The following is a 19007-nucleotide window of genomic DNA, read 5'->3' as shown; positions in this document are numbered from 1 at the left end:
GGGCAAACGATGTGCTTGACAAGCACAAAATCCCTCGCCATGAATATAAAAGAAATAATCGTCTCTTATTGATTTTCCATTTGCACGAATTTACTTGTCAAGGTCGCGACACGAAATATGTTCGCCGTTATGTATTATTTGCTCGGGAAATTCCGAGGATTCATCACGCTTCCTTGAAACTTTCTTTCTGCGGCGCCACGTGAACGATTATATTTGTTTTTCCTTTCGACCTTCTCGGAAGGGCCAATTATTATATTTTTACCGCGCATTAAAAATCAGTCTTTATTTTGCTTTGCACAAATAACTATTTTGGTGCGATTCTTTTTAAGTTTCATTCAAAATTCAAACAAGTGAAAATCGCGGGAGATTCCTCACGAGTGCCGCTCCTAGTTATTTTGGCGCGCTGATGCCGTGGAAAAAATGCGGCTTAGAAGCCGTAAAAAGCCAAAGAATCCCATTTCTGGCGGCGCGGTTACGTAAAGGGCCCGCCGCACTCACTCACACTTTTATGCAATGGCCTGCCTGCCTTTATATGTAAAGCGATCGCTTTCACGCGTACGTTTGCTCCTTCCACATTGCAGTACTTGTAGTAGTGCCGCCGTAATGAGGAATCACACCCGATGCCTCTTCGTAGCTGCCACTTAATGATAGTCTCCGGCGCGCACTTGAAAGTCGCCGCTCTAAAAATACTCCCGGCCTGCATGCCTGTTAGTAAATAAATCCAAGTAGGACGCGGACACATTTGTTCACCCCTTTCTGCAAACGTGCCAAAGCCGAATTTTGGATTATAACCATCGATTTTGACGCAAATCAATGTTAATTAATATTTTTACCGCATTTATGTGAAATGAAAAAAGGCAATAATAATAATTTAATTTTTAAAGAAAAAGTAGAGTCCTTTTTGTAAATTTTTTTTTCTTTTTTTTTACTGAAAATCAGCTGAAAATGAGGAACTCACCTGGAATTCACTAAACAAAAACATATAATCTGCATTGGTTTTGTTAATGTTTTTTGCTGCACAAGAAAATCATATATCAAAATAGAAAATTTTAATTTTATTGCCAACATTTCACTATACAAATCCTGCAATGCAAAAGGGAAAATTTGTAAAATTAACGTAAATTATTAAAGTAATAAATTAATCAAAATTAATTACTTAAATTGATTTTACTAATAATCTAAAAGATTAATGCATTCACAATACAATTTTTTATTTTGACAGCAGTAAATGTGTTTTTAGTTCAATTTTTTCACTTTTTTGATAGAAATGTGAATTTTTTTATTTTAAAGTTTTCGTCTATGCTGAACGTAGGTCAGTGCTAGTGAAGAAAAAGTAATTCTAATGTATATATAATTTTTTTTCGGCAATTTCTTTTGGTTACCTGTCTTTTGACAGTGATTGATTTAAAATTCAATATCTTAACAATAATCTTTACAATTCATCTACTTGTCTTGTTTAGTTGAAGTTCAATCACACTTCAATGGTCTAGTTTTATTATCTCTGAAAGTGCTCTACTGATATACCAGTGATATCATTTTGAATTTCTTTTCCCCGAGTAAGATAACCTAATTATCAAGAATCTATAATACGAAAACGAGAAAACGATGAAAAACACGAAGCAGCCTCGACTCGCGGTGGTCGTGCTGGTGACCACTTCGTTAGCATATTAATTACACCGCGCCGGAATCGATAAAGCGAAAGAGAAAAAAACGATTGCGCGTTGCGACCAAAAGAGCGAAAGGCGGCAGCCCTAACTGTTCGCTGAATAGAGGGCGAGATTTTTCCTCTTGACCGCGGGCAAAAAATCGCGCGAAATAAAACAAGACGGAAACCGGACACCAGTCGGTCGGTCGGTGCACGCGAGATCATCGCTCTCTCGGTCTCGACGGCAGTGCCAAAACACGCCGGGATAATCGATGCCCGCGCGCCCGTCGTCATGGCAACGGCCAGCGGCCGCGCTCCATTGGACCGGCGGCCGCGGGGGAGGAGTTTGGCCGCAGCAGCCATGCTGGATCCGCGAGCCGGCCGCTGGCGCTCTCTGCCGTCCGCGAATCGAACCGCTCGCAACCCGCACGCGGGCAGGTGCGACACCAACCTGTCTTGGAGGACTTTTGTTTACTTCGTCGCTATAATAAATTTAATTTTAAATTTCGGTTAATCAAATTATCGATGATAATTAGAAAGAGTATTTTTTTAATCTGTTGGAATTTAGAAAAAAAAAACTAATATTTTATGTCATGTTAATAATTTTGTGTTTATTTATTTATTTACTTTAACAATTTTTTACAGTTTTTAGTTTATTTTTGATTGGATTCATATCATTTTGAAATTCCAGGAAATCTTTAAAATTTAAAATAATTTTGTATTCATGCGTTTTATTTAAATGAATTTAATTTATAATTTAGTGTAGCAAACTTTTTGTAATGGTTTATTTTTGTTTAGGGTCATCTTGGATCAAACAATCACTGCATTTTAAATTATTTTATATTTTGCTTTGTTAATTTACGCTCAAATTTAACAATCGCACATTAACCTGCAATTAATGCTGCCGTGTCTGTTTGTTTCTTGTATTAAATGAACGAATCGCTGCTTTTATGATTCTGATTTAATTTTCGCTTGCGTCAATCAAACAATAAACTTGACGTGCTTTACAAGAATTCAGGTTATCGCGGCAATAAAAATGCGCTGCGGTTACTCACTTGTGTACAAAAAAAGCCGACGCTTCGGAACCGTTCCCCGAATCGCAGAGAGCAATAACATATGTTGGTTTTGTTGTTTCGTGCTTACTTTTTTTTTCAAATATCTTATCTAGCTATGAAATAACCTGATTGGGCTAACGAAGAAAACAAACGTTCTTTTTATTGTCTCTAAATTTAAAAATAGTAAATTTATTTTTGTATCTATTTAATTTTTCTTTGTTCAGTTTCAATTGCTCAAATTTTATTTAAATAGTTACAAATGAAATGGGCGTTCTACAAGTTGAACTGATTTGTGTGTTTGTTGAATGTTGCAGGTGCTGGTGGAGTACGACGACGTCGAGTGGCAGCGGCGCGAGTGGTTCAGTCCGCACAAAGGGCACATCTTCCACGTCTTCTTGATAGAGAACCGGCTCGTCTGGGCGCCCCGCGGCGAAAACGCGCTTCACCCGGCCCTTGTGAGTTTTGCGTTTGACAGTCCTCCTTCAGCACACTCCCACCTAGCAAACTAAAAAACTGAAAGAGTAAAACGAGGCTCGGCAGATGTGCGGTGTCGGTAGCCAAGCTAATTTATGCGACAAGTTTTTTTTTTTTGCCACAGCTCAGATGACCAGAGCACGTGGAATAAATTATTGATCAAATGAGTGTACACCTTTTATGATTAACGCCTCTAAAGAAACCGGACTGTGCTGAAAAGGGCTATCTACATTATTCATTTATGCAGAATTCCATTACGCTCACCCAAGAATTTTTGTTGGGAAAATTTTCATTGTTTAATTGTTTCTATATATATATTTTTTTTAATATTTCGAGAAAATTCAATACAAATAATCTTCTCTAAACAATTTTCTTTGCCCTTAATTTTGAGAAAAATTTAAAACCTCCGTAAATATTTGATTCTATCTTTTAGCTTATTAAAAATAAGCTGACTTGTTCTTGTTATATAGTTTCCCTTATATAGCCAGAGCTGAGCGAATTTGAAAGCCCTGAAGCTCTTTCCTCTTGTTAAATTTGCCTTCTGACTATTTTCTTTTCCAGACTTTCAAGATAGTGGTGGATAACGCCCAGGTCGCCCAGTCGCCGGTCGAGCCCATCGAATTCCTGACCGATCGAGCTGTCAGTTTTCGAGACGTCACAGATTACGAGCCGTTTCAGGTAAAATTATAATCAAGACAGAACTCTTGCTCTGGCGCCCGCTGTAGTGCAGTCGGTCCACGTCAATCGGTTCTGGTTAATTTTTTTTATCGATCAACCAGAAAAAATAAACAGTTGCTCGTAGAAAGAGCAGAAGGAAAACAACTTTGCATGCTGTGCAATAACGCAATCGAGATGGTCGCCCAAGCAGCAGATATTTAACCGCGCCGACGGTCTATAATGTAAAAAGTTTAAGTTATAAAGTCGCGTTTGAGCTTATATAGACGAGCGAAAGAGGCAAAGTTTTCTTGCAGTGGCAGTCAGGAAGCTGTTGGAATGAGAAAGTTTTGGGGCAGAAATGAAAGAAGAGTCGCAGCACCTTTGCTTTTCCGATCTGATTATCTGTCTTCTCAGGAAAGTTGCGCCCTTCGGTAGAAAACTACTCGCCAACTTGTATATAATTCGCAATAGTTTTCTTGGCGCGCACACTCGAATGCGGAATATAAACTTTTTTGCCGAGCAGGAGAGTTTGAGCGAGATTAGTAAAGTGCTAGCTGCTCCTCTCAGTTTGCCTGCCGCCATCTACGTAATACTTTACATAGTTAGTTTGGCAAACAACAACCAACAAAGTTAAACTGCTTGACGGCCCCGTACATTAGGAGAAAGAAAAAGCCGGGCTATATTCGCCGGAGCTGAAGTGGTGACGGCGGCGGCGAGCAAACTTTTGACAAAAGTTTGTTTCGCCTGCGCTCCCTTCGCTCCGCTGCCAGCAGCAGCAACTTTTGGTCCAGTCCATTTCACTCAATTCGTCCCTCGAGGGGCATATTTCACCCGGAACACAAATACACAGCTACCATGTAGCAATATCAGCGCGCGCCATTATTAGATTCTCGCAGAGGCGCTTTGCATGTTTCAAAAGTACATATCCTATTCCAACTTCGCCTGCTGCTTATGTAATTCAAAACAGATAGTTTAATTTGCGCTCTGCAAACTAATCAGCCGAGAGCAAACCAGTGTGTTTTGCTTATGTCATGTTAATTAATGGTGCTTTCAAAGTGTTGATTGAATTAAATTTTTGGCTCATCTATTGATTTATCTGCAGGGCTGGGAAAAAGCACCCCAAGAAGCCGCCAGGGATGCTGGCGACGTGATTTCCGCTATTAAACAATGGACTGATTTTCAAAACGGACAGAGCATCCTGCTGTCCACGCCTAGTGTTCTGGTCGGATACAGGGTAGAAGTCTACAGGGCAGAAGGCACTACTCAGTGGTACACTGCTGTGATTGTTGCCTACAATGAAGCCTCAAGTGTAAGTCGCTCACCTTGAATTTATTTTGTTAAATATAAAATCGCTCATTAAATATGCATTCACTCAATATTCATCGCTTTGAAGAATTAAAAATATTTATCATTCATTTTGAATCGCAGGACCTGACAGTGACTGATGACACAGTTTTAGAGGAACACAACGAAGACCCCCGCCTTGTACAAATGAGACTTATCGGAGATGGAGGTAAACTTCTTATAAATACAACTCAATCATTCATTAAATCATGGCCGAGTGCCAAACAATTTCAGGTCTTTCCACTTGCTTCTATTTTTAAAATATCCTCTCTGCTTCAGTTGTTGAGTCCATCATGCGAGGTGACAACCAGGGCATCACGTCCAGACGGTCCCGATCTGCAACCGCTGCTTCCAGCCTGTCTCTTCAGTCGCCTGTGAGTCCTTTGTTGACTTTTATTGCATGTTTATGTAGTTAGCGAGGCGGTCCATTGGGATTTTTACTGCTGCCGCATTTTACTCTGATTAAAAAAAGGAGTGCCCTGTGCAAGTTTCCGTGGGGGTGACCTTGGTCTGCGCGCATTGCAACATGTTGTGAATGTGTCGCGCGAAGCCTTACGAGATGACAAATAGCAGCCACATGAAAACCGAACCTGTCAGCTCTCTCGAGATGCTCAGCACGGGATATATTTAACATCTGCCTCCAAGCTGCTCACTTTATTAAAAAATGAGGGGAGCGTCGTTTTGGTTTCGGTGCAATATTCCTTAACGCGCGCGGCTCCACCCGCAACTAAACAATCAAAGTAAATATTAAGATTTTTATTGGTCTCGTCGGCAGATGCGAACTCAGCGAGTGACCTCGACGCCGTCATCCAGCCCAGGAGGCCGCAGCAATCACACGCCCCCATCGTTTGTGTCATCGGCCTCAACGAATTCTAATGCGATTGCTGCACGCAAGGCACCAAGAGGAACCGACACGCCAGATAAAGGTAAGCGCGCTTTCTCTATTAATCTTTTTGCTAAATGCCTAAATTTTAAATTTGGATAAAAGTAAAATTTTAAAATTATAAGTTAACAAAAAAAAACTAAAAAAAAAATGCGACCACTGTTATTAATTTTCTTTGAAATTCAATATTTTATTGCCCCGTTTTTTTTTTCTTAATGAAACCAAAATTTTATTTACTATTTATTGTTCTCCCGATATTGTTGATAAATAAGCAAAAGAAATTAAAAATAATTAGTCTCCTTAATTATAAAAAGGCTGCGTTAAAACAGATGCAGCTGTAGAAAATTGCTCCTCGGAGTAGAACGTGGCATGCACACAAACCTGTCTAATTGTAAAAGTAATGTAGAAAAGTCCCGTTTCATTCAACTTTCGACTGAAGGACTGTTTGTTAATCTGACAATGAAGGAGCGTCCGTAAAAAAAAAACATTGAATCGCGCACACTTGGCTGATGACGCGTTTTTGGCCAATATGCAGTGCGGTGCAAAAATTTGCAAGTGCGGGGTAATTTGCTCTCGCTGTTTGCTTGGGAACGGAGGAGCGACTGTGATGATGCAGCAGCAGCATTGTTCAACTTTCACGAGAGAGTCGTTTACTTGGTGCGCTGCTGATTACTCGCCGTTTTATTCTGCTAGGTCAGCACTCGCTTGCGTTGCACAGCCGACGTATCAAATTCCTATTTGCACTCGCGGATTCTGCATAAATTTATGCCCCCATGTGTGTGTATATTTATTGCGACGCTCGCATTCCCGTGCTGCTCGAGTTTCAACACCGCGCGCTCACAATAATTATTCTTATTTCAATTACGTCCTGAATGCGCGCACCTAGCTCTGCTGGTTGCGGGTCTCCATATAACGCTGCTGTCATTTCACGCGCCACGAGACTTGTTCTTGGAACTGCAGCCGCAATTACAGCAGAACTCACATCGTCGAGCTGCTGCTGCTATATGATTGTTGATGCGAGCTCCTTAGCTGAGTGGGCAAAATGCGGCGCGCGTTGTTGATTTGCAAAATAAACAAAACCACGTCAGCAGTCACTCGGAATCAGTGACTTTCGAAATTTGCTCGCTTTTATTTGTAAATGTTTATTAGGCTGAATTAAGGGCATAACTGCACCCGACTTATAAAAACAAAAATAATAAATGTAATTCTTTGAATTAACAGCTTTTCAAAATCTCCCTCATATTAAATTTGGGATTATAATTAAATAATAATCTTAATCGTACCTTTTTTTTATTCCTGAAAGAGGACTTTGTCTTATCAGCCTTGACGTTAATGGCTTTATCTTATGTGTATATCATAAAAAAAAATAATAATAAAACCTAGAAAGAATCAAACTTAACCAGAACATAAAACTGCATTAAAAGTGTTGTGCAATTTCAGTCAAAGAGGTAAAAATAAGACAAAAATCTAATTTTTTAGTTAATTTAAAAAAATACCGAATAAAATTAAAATTTTTATTATACTCTTATGGATGCTAAGCACATTCATCAACCCGTTTGTGAGGCAAAATATCAAATTTCACAGAGGGCCATCGCAATTTTAGGAATGCTGAAAAACAACCGCCAGCACAATGATGAAACTCGCGAACCGAGCAAGGAACGCTTTTTCTGGGGCCTGCAGGCAGATAGATATATAAAGATGAGTTCTTTATTCAAATTTATTTTGACTCTACGAATGTCAAACGGAGACAAAGGAAATTTGCTAATCTGAAATCAGCACAGTTGACAAAGGCGGAAGGAAGCGCGCGACGCAGGACAGACGGGCAATAAAAACAAGATCTCATCGTTAAGACGCACACCGGCGGGCAGGTCGGTGGGTCGAAGCTCGGCGGCTGCTCGCGAGCACAAAATAATATTTTCCGTGTAGGGAGGTCAGAATAGCAGCGTGGAGGGGAACGCGGTGGTGTCTGCCGTGTGCTGTGCACTGCCCTCTGCAGAGCTGCCGTCGGAATCCGGCAAGAGGCTGCCATTGAGTGGCCCGGCATAGCAACCGCAGGCAGCGTCCTCAGCACCAGCTCCCTTTTTGTGCGTTTCACCTGCCCGAGATTGTAACAATCTAATTTAGTGCAACTCCGTGACTTTTGAACCCGATTGATAAGTGCGCGTGTGTCCGACTGCGGCCGCAGCTCCAGTAGGTAAGCAAGCACCTAATTAATTAATTCCGCAACTTTCCTTGTCGGGTGAAATGCAATATAATTTATCGCACGGGAAAGTAGTGACACGCGCGTGGAATATTATATCGGAATTTTTTTTTTCGGCTGGCACACAGATAACCAGACCATTAGAGTGCAGGTGCGATAAAAAATTATTTTGTTTTCTCCTCGCGCGCTCACCAGACTTATCTGCTCATGTTTTTCGTGGTGACGCGTCCGTCGCTCGGCAAATATACACATTTATACGCCGCGGTGATAAATTCGATTCGGATAGAACGAGAGCGCGGCGCACCACCTGCGCCGATCATTCTTGCTTTACAGTTACGGCCATTTGGTTCTGCGGGAAGCCAGGTTTGAGAGTGAAAAACGTGGTGAGCGGCGAATCAAAGCAGCAAAGTTGGCGAACCGGAAAAGCTAGAAAACGGGAAATTTGCAAAATCGGCTTGTATTAATAATTGACCCATTACCAGCAAAAAATTTATCTAGGAAAAAGGAAAATGAAGGCGTTACACAAAAATTATTATTATATTAATAAGTTATTATTTACTTTGACGAACACGATTTTCAAGTTTTAATTGTTTATTTGTCAAATCGTTATCGTCACGCGATAACAAGAGAGAAAAGTTTGTTCCCTTCTGAAAGCATACCATAGAAAATTAAATTACATTTTATTATTTGCACCAATATGACAATGGTATAGAAAAACGACAAATTGAAAGAAAAATTTTTAATCTAGATCTGAATTAATTAAGTAAATTTTAATCAATTAGAGCCGAATAAACCTCCAGCGGATATCTTTTATTATACCTCTTGGACTAATTGGAAATAATGGCTCTTGGCTTCCAGCAGCGAAATTTCACAAAAGAATGGATCTTGGCCAAAGAGTGGCAAATGCATGCTGTCAATGGAGGAAATTAAACTCGGCTGACTCACTGCTGCCGATAATCGATACTGCCCGGCCAAACACAATTATTACTAGAGCTCTTGAGCAATGGTGTGCGCGCGTGTTTTTGCCTCTGGCTTGTTGCGACACAAGCGTTTTCCCGTCTGCGTGGAATGGCGATCCGCGTGCACGTTCTCATCCATCTTCAACCACGAATTCTTTTTTTATTTTATTTTGTGCACGTTTTCCGCTAAATTGGTCCAGCGCAGAAGAAAACCTGCTTGAATAATTTCGGCCCCGGAGGCGAACCTGACAGAGGTGTTTCTCTTCCTTTGTTGTCGATGCAAGGCTGGGAGGGTAAAAAAGAAAGAAATCACTCTGATAACAGGTGAAATTCATGCGTCGCCCCTTCCTCCCCCCATATACAGAGATGAGCCCTCGTGTTGTTGTGTTGATTTTTTTCTTCCACCTTTTCCTCCTGTCGAAGACGCACACAATGCTCCTCTCCCAGGCTGAGCGCGTCAAGGCCGTGCACCTTGGATCTTACTGCTGCCTGGATTCATAATAGTAATAATAACAATGATGGTCTCTCTCTTGCAATGCAGCAGCTGCCGCTCTTTTCGCCGAACACGTCTTTCGTTCAGCATCCGAGCAAGTCCATTCACTGTTCAAGGCTATCTATATGCTGAAAATTAATCGCGCAACCGGTTCCCGTGGGCAGTGGGCGCTTTTCGCTCTCTCTCGCGACATGATCTCTCTCTCTCTCGCATGTATATTTGCGTTGAATCAGAAAGAAGAGAAACAACTGCCGGTTTTTTTCTTCCTCCCTCCTTTATGTATGTAGTAATAGTTCTTATAACAGAGACGGCCGGAATTAATTATGCGAGCCGCGCACGATTTTCCTGCGGATTCGCCTCGGCCACGTTAATGAGCAGCTTGTCTGGTCGTTGGCCTCCAAGTGACTGCTGAATTGTCTCTTTTATGTGCCACCGGTAGGACGGAAAAAGAGTTTTGTAAAGAGCGACGATTGTTCGAGCGCCCGGTTACGCGAGCGGGTCAAAAAGGCAATCTGCTGACGAGATTGGAAAACTGGAATGCTTTAGGAATGCAGCCTCAGGCAATTTTGCAATTCTGCTGCTGCTTAATTTCTTCGGTGAGCGGATTTGTATTCAATTGACGTCAAAGTGATCCTTGGACCTTAAGCTCTGCGAGTTTTTTCTTTTTTTAATTAATAAAAATAGTTATAACTAAAATCATACAACATGCGAAGAAAAGAGGTGAATTATTATTTTTAATTTCCTAATTTAAACTGTTTTAAGGATTACAAATATTTAAGACAAATTAAAAGAAAAACTTAAACACATCTTAAATTTGTTTATAATTTTTTTTCGCCTATTATCAAATTTAATGAACTTTTTTTTCAATAAAAAATTGTTTCCTTCTAAATAAATTTTTTTTTAATTAAATAATTATATATGAAATTTTGAAATAAACTCGTGAACCGGCCTGTAGGTTTTACTAATGATTGTTTTTTTATAACAATTTCTATTTTTTTTTTTTTAACCGTGCATTGATGGCTTTTGTTTGATTCTCTATTTTTTACTTGCAAGACAAATTTGCATAAATGAAAACGGCGAAAGTTGGCAGGGTGTCCCTTGCGGAAAACGAAACAAGTGAATAATCAAACATTCCTTGGCCTGGCAGTTGGACCGAAAAAGAGTTTGGTGTTTGTCCTGCCATTTGACGGCGGCGATTTCACGTCGCCTCGCTAATCGGCCGCTCGTTCTTTTTCCTTTGCCAGTTTATCGCCAAGCACAAGCTCCGCTGCTCCGGAGTGTTTATTTTTTTTATATACATTTTTATTTTTTCGCGATGTGGCTCACGCGGCTCGCTTTTTCAAGGACATGCTTTTTCGCCAGCAGCGTTTAATTCAAAAGCGTCAGACACGCTCCATTTAATGAGACCGTAGCTAGGCACTTACTGTGATCTCCTCGCTCTCCGGTAATAAACAATCTCTCAGCAGCGCGCAGATAGTGGACTTTAAACCATTATTTTCCAGCTCGCGCATGAGAAGTTGATGATGCACGCGCTTTTCGTGTCGTGCACAGGCAGCATTCGCCGCCGACCATTTATATATACACACACAAACCGATAAAAAGCGGTTTTGAAGAAATAACACTCCGTTGTGTAAGAGTGAAAATATTTAAAAAAGATAAAAAAAAATTAGCTGATAATGAATTGGCAAGGATTATTTTCCTCTGTGTCAAAGGCGCAGATAAGCAGTTTGCGCCATTAAAGTGTTTTGTTTTTTCTTCAAGTCTTTGCCTTTTCCTCAATTATGAAAACCCCGTAAATTCTAATTATCAAATTAATTATTATTATACAAAATTTCTTTTGCAACGTATCAAATTTTTTTGATAGGAAAAAATGATATGTGGCATATTATGAGGATGACTGCAGCCATAAAAATTCGGCAGGGAGCAGGAAAAAGGATACCGATCTATATTGCTATATTTTGTGTCCGGTCAGTCCGGTGAAATGAACTGAGGAAGTTTTTGTTTTTAAAATATTGTGAAATTGTTGCATGCTCTGATGACTGCTGCTGGAAATGACGTGTGTGCGAAACAAATTTAATTTTGGTTTACATCAGCAAAAATTTGAAAACTTCCCATCTTAGATGAATTTGCAACCCACTCGAGCACTTTATTTTTTGCGCAATCCAAGGTCGGAGGATGAATCTCGAAAATTGAAAATTATTGCTTTTCGTTTGACGCGCTCGTTTGTAACTCAATAGTGCGTGCGGCTATTTTCGCACGGCGCGAAGGATGCTGTGAGAATTATATCGCCGCGACTGCTGCTGCTGAAAAGTTTTTTAACTATTTTTTTTTTCTTTCTCGAGAAAATCTATTTCTGCCGAGAGCTGCGTGCGCGTGAAATGAATTGCTTGCTTGCTATTGCCGATGCTGCGACAGTGTATGTAACCGCAGCAGCAGCAGTGAACTCTGTTAATTGATGGGGCAAATGGAAGCTTGCTGTAGCGAGGCGATGAAAAACGAAGAGCACTGCTTCGAAAGCCAACCTTGGGTGTGCTCCACATTCAAAACGTCGGCAAGCCGAAAATAGCCTCATCTTATCGACATGCAGCACTCGACGCGGTGACGAATAAATAAATAGATATAAAAAAAAATTGAGAAAAAATGCCGGGTCTGAAAAAACTATGGAATAAATTGAATTACCTTTTTAGGATTGAGAATTATATTTTAATTTTATGTGTATTATTTAATAATATATTATTTTCTCCAATATATTGAAATAGTTGAAATTTCATATCATGAAATATTTTGAAAATAACATAATTTCTATTCAAAATTTTTTACATATTTGAAAATAAATAGAAAAATGCACGTGCAGTGCCAAAGTTAATGTGAATTTTGTTGAATCACTCCTCGCTATAGAAGAATCATTTTTTTATACAATCGAGTGCTTAAATATTATCTGGGGTGGGGGACTGTTGAGGTTCGAGGATGCGCAGGTATATCTTGTAGGAACGATCGCGCGATAGTTGCTTTATTTTTTGTGCCTGCTTTTGAGAGTGCGACGTTTAATCAGGGTCAGCGGATGCAGCCGGCTCGGATATAAAAATGCAGCCCTCGGAGCTACGAATAAAACGCCGAATACATTATAAAGAAAAATGAGATGACGTGTGTGCTTGAATACTTGAATAGAAAATAATGAGAAAAAAAGCAGCCGAAACTGCGACGTCTGATGGCTTTGAAAGCGGCAATTATGCGCCCGGACGAGCGGCGAGGAGGAGCAGCGAGCAAGCGTCTCTTTAATCAATTTGCGCAAAAAGCCGGGTCGCGCTGGCTGTGTGCAAACCACCCTCTCTCCCCGTTATTGGAGTTTAGACCATGCCGTGTGTCGGCGGCAGTCCCCTCCGAGCACTGTTTTCTCCGCCGCGCTCCAGCCTTTCATAACAAGCGCCATGGCAGAAGCTTTGCCGTGTGTGCGCGCTCGTGGGGCTCGGGAGTCGCCGCCAACTTCGACCTCAACACGGTGGAACGCCCGCTTTTTTGTGCGTTTTCCGCCGCCGGCCCCGCCATCCTACCAACCGCGGCGCCCAATCTTCTTCAGCGCCAAACAAAATAATTATAAAACGATTTCGTGCATGCGAAAATTTTATTCAATTTAAATTTAATGATGTTAAAATTTTATTTATTTTTGCTAAATGTATAAAATAATTGCCATTAATTATTTAAAATATTATTGACAATTGTGATTGTCTCCCGTTTTATAGTTTTTACTTTTCTCAAATTTGGAAAATTACACGAATATTTGAGAAATAACTTATTAATAAAGTGCTATTTTTTTTTATCACCATCCGTTTCCCCCTCAATTCTGGCTTTAACACATTTAGAGTCAAATCTTCCAAAGTGAAACATTCCCTTGTTAATTCCCCTAATAAAAAATTCACGCCACTTAATAATACCCAGCAGAATTGTATTAAAACCCTTCCGCTCAGAGCTCCTTCCAACTTCCGGCAGATGCCCCGCTCTGGCACTTGAGCTCGATTCTCCAACTCGTTTCGTCGTTTTATTTTTTAGATAATCAATTTTTAGCGTGGTTGATAATTGAGTTAGCTTTGCGCAGCTAAACACTCTCTTCGGCGTCGTCATCGCGGCGCTTTAATTGGTCGGGCCGTCGACGGAACAAATAAGGCGAGGCTTCTCGTTCTCCGTTGAATATCGTATAAATATATATTTAAGTTTTTTTCATGCACATTATAATAAAGGGGAACCGGTTGAGAGGAGGCAGGGGCTATCCGCGCGAGCAAGTCACCTTGTTGGTGGAAAAGGAGCGAGCCTCGAGATGCTCTTTCTCTCTCTCTCTCGCGCGGCCGCCGCCAGCAGCAGCAGATCGGACGAAATAAAATAATGTTATGGGAGCATTGAAGTCGCACGTGGTGCCGCTCAACACGGATCCCGAGCCCCAAACAAGCCAGTCATGACACGGGCGAGCGGAGGGGGAGTCTGCAGCATATCTATCACTTGTTGCTTGGCAGGCGGACGGACGATGGAGCTTCTTTTAGACCTACCACCCCTCTTTTATTATTCTCCTCTTTTGCTGGTTAAGCGCCAAGTCGCACGGCGGCTCGAATTGTGAACAGAGAGAAGTGAAGGGGCCGGGGGGAGGCATGAAAAGAGCTGGCAATGCCAGCAGGGGAACCCACCGCACAGCTGCCAACCTCCAGAAAATCCACCAAAATCTGTCCTAAAATTAATTAATACTAATTTGAATAAGAATCCCTTTTAAATCCATTTCAAAATGAGTGTTGATGTCATTTTTTATTTAAGTTTTTTTGGTTTTATTCTTAACCAAATAATTGAGGCGGAAGTTATGATATGACTCTGCGGTTTAAAAGTTGGTTTGCTCTTGCGGATTTTCTTATCTAAATGAAGTAACTAACGGAAGTAACTATCACTCTTGATAAGACATAATAGTTCCATGAAACTTAATAAATATCAAATTTGTTAAACATAATAAAGAAATGATGAACCTTAAATCATTAAAAATAATTGATTAATTTCAAGGCACTGAATATACATACTCGTTTATTTATGACAAGTTTTTCTAAATGCACTTCTATCAACAACTGATTGTGATTTGATTTGATACATAAAATTATTAAATTGCTGAACTATTGAAGTGTTGATACACCTTTTTGCACAACGCAGAACTCGGATTAAAATTATTATTTGAAAGCTGAAATACATATGAATAATTTGCTTAAAAATTGCACTTTTGATACGCAGGGAAAATTTTCAATTAAAAATTCTAATTATTATTCGAACGCTGAAATACATGTAAATTATTTGCTAAAAAAATTGCTCTTTTGGCACTTTTAATATTATGAAATTAAAGTTCGCTAAGTATCAGCTCAATTCTTATCAATACTTGACCAGCCACGTACAATTATTCAATTAATTTAATCATTATTTGATTGCGTTGGTAAAAAATCATCCTCAATGAGACACCTCGTTAAATTGAGTTAATTAAATAGAGCTTGGCTCAGATGATTCTGAAAATTATTCCGACGCGTTCATTTCGCTGTCGCTGGCAATTGTTTGGCCTGATTTGTTCGGAAAAGCAGCGGAAAAGGCAGGAGAGCGAGCGGAAACGGGAGCAGAGCACAGCATCCCGTGTTCGGGCTGTTTGCGTCGCCGGAAGAGCGCTGGCATGATGTTTTGGTTTCTGGGTTCGGCGAGCTCTGCACGGTTGGCAACGCGAGCTGCAGTGTGTGCCAAGTGCCAAGCGCTGCTTGAAAACAGTTTGGATAGCGCTCTTTGAGAATACGGCCGTGTGTGTTAATTGCGTATCGATCGGCCAGATCCGGGTTCAAAGCGACCCAACCGCCTTGTCCGTCGGCCCGACCAACACATTTGGGCCGCAGGAGCACTTTGGCCGCCTGGAGGAACCGCAGGTAAGCGCAAAAAATTGACCGAGGCGGCCGCTTCCGCTGCCGCTCCGGGCCCGGCCGCATCTCCTTTTAATTACAAGCATCAAACTTTTCCCTCATTTGCCGGGTAAATTTGCATTGTAAAATCATTGCAAAAATTAGGGGTGGTTTCAAGTGGCGCTCGGAGTGTCGCAAGTCGGTGAAAAACGAGCCGTAAGGTGTCTTCAAGGTCACGACTATGGTCGCTCTCTCGCGATAGAGAGAGAAATAAAGAGCATTGCTTGCTTGCTTTCGCCGCAATCGATCGGTGGCTTTTGTTTTGTGAGTGCGTTTCAAAGTGCACGAATTACGTAAACGATGGGTTGTTTAACATATTATTGATCACTCTCGGAATTGGTATTTATCTCTCGCGGGGTCGTGATTGTGCGAGGCGGCGGCGGCGGCTTCTCCTCCGCCTCCTCCTCCTGCACGTCCTCCTCCTTCTCTCGTGGTCGGACGACGACTTTTGTAATTTTATGGTTGACCTCAATCGCTTCTCTTTTATTCGCTCGCCTTTTTCACTTTTCCATTTAATAACGGTGCTCACGATTATAGTATTGAAAGAAAGCAAAGCTTTTTTGTGTCTGTCCATTTCCAAGATCGGCAAAATGGCCTCTCCGCCGCCGAGTACTTCGACGAGTCAAAAGTTGGCCTGCCAAAAGTTCGTTCATTAATTATTCGACTCGGTCGGTGCTAACGAAGAAAAGTTTGCGGCCGCGTTGGAAATTTTTGTGCATTTAAATTGATTACAAAGTTGAAGCTCTGCTCTTCTTCTTTTCCTCAACTACTTTGAAAACTTCTCGCTCGCTCCCGGCCCCGAGATAAAATATTGGCTTTAAAAACTTTTGATCAAAAGTTTTCCTATTAAAGATTTTCAAACTGAGTTGGCGGCGCGCAAAGTTTTGCCGACGAGAGAGAACGAACAAGAAGTTGCAGAGAGAAAGAACCCCCCGGCCTCCCGACCGCCCACCACCCTCTCGCGCACCCCTCTCTCCCTGCTCGCGTGTGTAACAAGACCTTGCTTGCTCTCTCGCAACGCAACCAAACTTACTTTACTGCTTCCTGTGGCAGCTCAACACCGTTTTCTCGCATTCAAATTTAATAAAGCGTTTAAAAAATTAAATTGAATTCAAATTGCTTCCTTCTTAAATAATTTTTATTTCTTTTTAAAATGAATTTTAGAATTTTAATTGGTTAAAATGTTCCTCAACTTTTTGTTCAGTTTATGCCTTTTTGGCCATTATTTTATCATACCGATCGTCCCGAGGGACGTTTCAGAGCTAGGGGCTCATTAATCCATTCACATTCCTCCCTGCGCTATCCAAACTCGCTCACCCCTACCCTCCCCCTTGCGCAAACAGGGATGCGATTCATTTCGCGCAGCAACAAAAAAGCGAATCATGCCACGAATTAAGCGCACACACACAATAAAAAAAGACGACGGAGCTGGAACTTTGTGAAGAGGCGAAATTGAAAACAACCAGGCTGACAATGACTAGGGATTTGTGCGTGTCAGCGGGAGGGAGCGCGTCAGGTGTGTGCTTTTTTTCTTTCTTTCTCTTCCAAAGTGCAGTGGGGGCGAGAGAGAGAAAAGAATAAAAAAAAAAATGCTCTCCGGCAGGGCATAGTCACGGCCGCGGGCTCTCGATTGATTTATTTATCTTCCCAGCATCCCCGGCTGACAGAGAATATTACCAGTTATTTCATTTCGGCAGATGCGCGTCCTCGCCATAAATATCTCCGTTGCCCCGCGCATTCCACCAGGAAAGTTATACCGCAGAATAGAAGAAAAAAAAAGCGAAACAACAAAAACTTTAAATGGAAGTTCCTGGTGACGCATTCAGAGGTTTGCTATCAGACCAGAATTCTTTGCTTATCACTTATCGCACTCTTTTTTTTATAATTGTTACTGCAATCGTATAACAGTTGTTGAAGACGCGGAAATTTTTATAATCCCATAAACCTACTTCCTTAATCTACAATTATCAAGATGAGAAATAAGATTCATTTGTATTCATTAATTTGATGCTAATTAGGAAATCCGGAATTTCAATTGTAGAGGCTTAAGGATTTTTAATAAATAGAGATGCTGATTATTTTTAAGAAAATTATAATAACTCACAACTCAATGTTACTCTACTTTAGAACATGATTTGCACACCCAACTGACTTTTCAGGAGTTCGCTAACCAAGAAAATCCCCGTTAAGAACTCGCACTGGCTAATTGTCTATTGGGGCCATGTCTCGTGGTCTGAAGAGAATTTGCAATTAAATTAAAATGTTTTTACTTTTGATTAATTGAATAAGACACTTCTTGCAGATTTGTAAAAATTCCTTGTAACGGTGAAATATCAAAATTTATTTTAAATTTGAAAATTAAATTTTGAGGCCAATAAAGCAGTAATGTTTTTGCCTGGCATTTTTCCTGAAATTCCAGTTATCAGGGCAACGCATGTGACTCGTCCTATAAATTTCACTGCAGTATATTATTTATATATAAATTTCCCATCACACACAACACATTTAAGTGCTGGGGAGAAGTTTGCTGCTGGCGTCCGTCGCCGCCGATGGTCGCATCGGTATTCCGCACACACGGCAGTCATGACTCAAGGGATTTTGAACTCGGCACTTGTTTTAAATTCAGGTTTTGCGTGCACTGCGAGCTGCTCATTTTTTTCCTGCCGATTCTTATTCCACCGACCGGCCAAGTGCAGGTTTTCGCTCGACCGGTTACGAGCTGCTCTGCTCGAATCAAACTCTTCTCTTTAAAAGAAAAAAATACAAATCCACCGCGAGCTGCTTTGTTTTCGGCGGCTGCCATTCGACGGACAATTTTGGTCCATCTCGCTTTCTCTTTCCAACAGACCGTGCGATTCCAATTCTAATTCTCCTAATTTGATTCCTTGCAATTGGCGGCAAATTTGTGCTTTCTTTCGGAAGGAAGCGGGGAAAATGAGACACGCTGCACTATCTGCTGATAATAACTCGCCAACTCACGACCAAAACGACAGCCATGTGGCCGCTGACGCCTCGTGCGTGCATCCACTTCCGATAGATAGACCGACCAGCATTACTTTATAGTGTGCCTGCTGCCGCGTTGTCTTTTTTTTTATAAATTAATTTCCCTTTTACATGTATGATTTTCGTTGAATTGTTTTTAAATTTTCTCAAATTAATTATTCCTATATTAATTAAATTAATTGAATTTTGTCAAATGCTAGATAATTCGTTATTATTTACAAAAGCTTGAAGTTTACACATGGAAATCGTATCAGAAAGACGCAATTCCGTAACCAAATGAATGTATCAAAATTCCGCTCGGAAATTACAACACTAAATGAATTCAGAATGTAAATAA

General features: G+C 40.8%; 1 protein-coding gene across 2 annotated transcripts in view; it reads left to right on the top strand.

Moving 5' to 3' along the window:
* The window catches only part of LOC132202831 (lysine-specific demethylase 3A), a 49054-nt gene that overhangs the window by 2402 nt on the left and 27645 nt on the right, over positions 1 to 19007 (top strand). For both annotated transcript variants that reach the window (XM_059630066.1, XM_059630065.1), the window contains exons 2-7: positions 3015 to 3155; positions 3736 to 3852; positions 4934 to 5140; positions 5260 to 5344; positions 5455 to 5549; positions 5951 to 6101. In XM_059630066.1, coding sequence (XP_059486049.1) covers positions 3015 to 3155; positions 3736 to 3852; positions 4934 to 5140; positions 5260 to 5344; positions 5455 to 5549; positions 5951 to 6101 — 796 coding nt within the window. The remainder of the gene's footprint in view (positions 1 to 3014; positions 3156 to 3735; positions 3853 to 4933; positions 5141 to 5259; positions 5345 to 5454; positions 5550 to 5950; positions 6102 to 19007) is intronic.

This window comes from Neocloeon triangulifer, unplaced genomic scaffold (genome assembly GCF_031216515.1).
Source record: "Neocloeon triangulifer isolate White Clay Creek 2 clone unplaced genomic scaffold, ASM3121651v1 ptg000015l, whole genome shotgun sequence".
Lineage (NCBI taxonomy): Eukaryota > Metazoa > Arthropoda > Insecta > Ephemeroptera > Baetidae > Neocloeon > Neocloeon triangulifer.
This window is presented reverse-complemented; position numbering and strand designations above follow the sequence as displayed.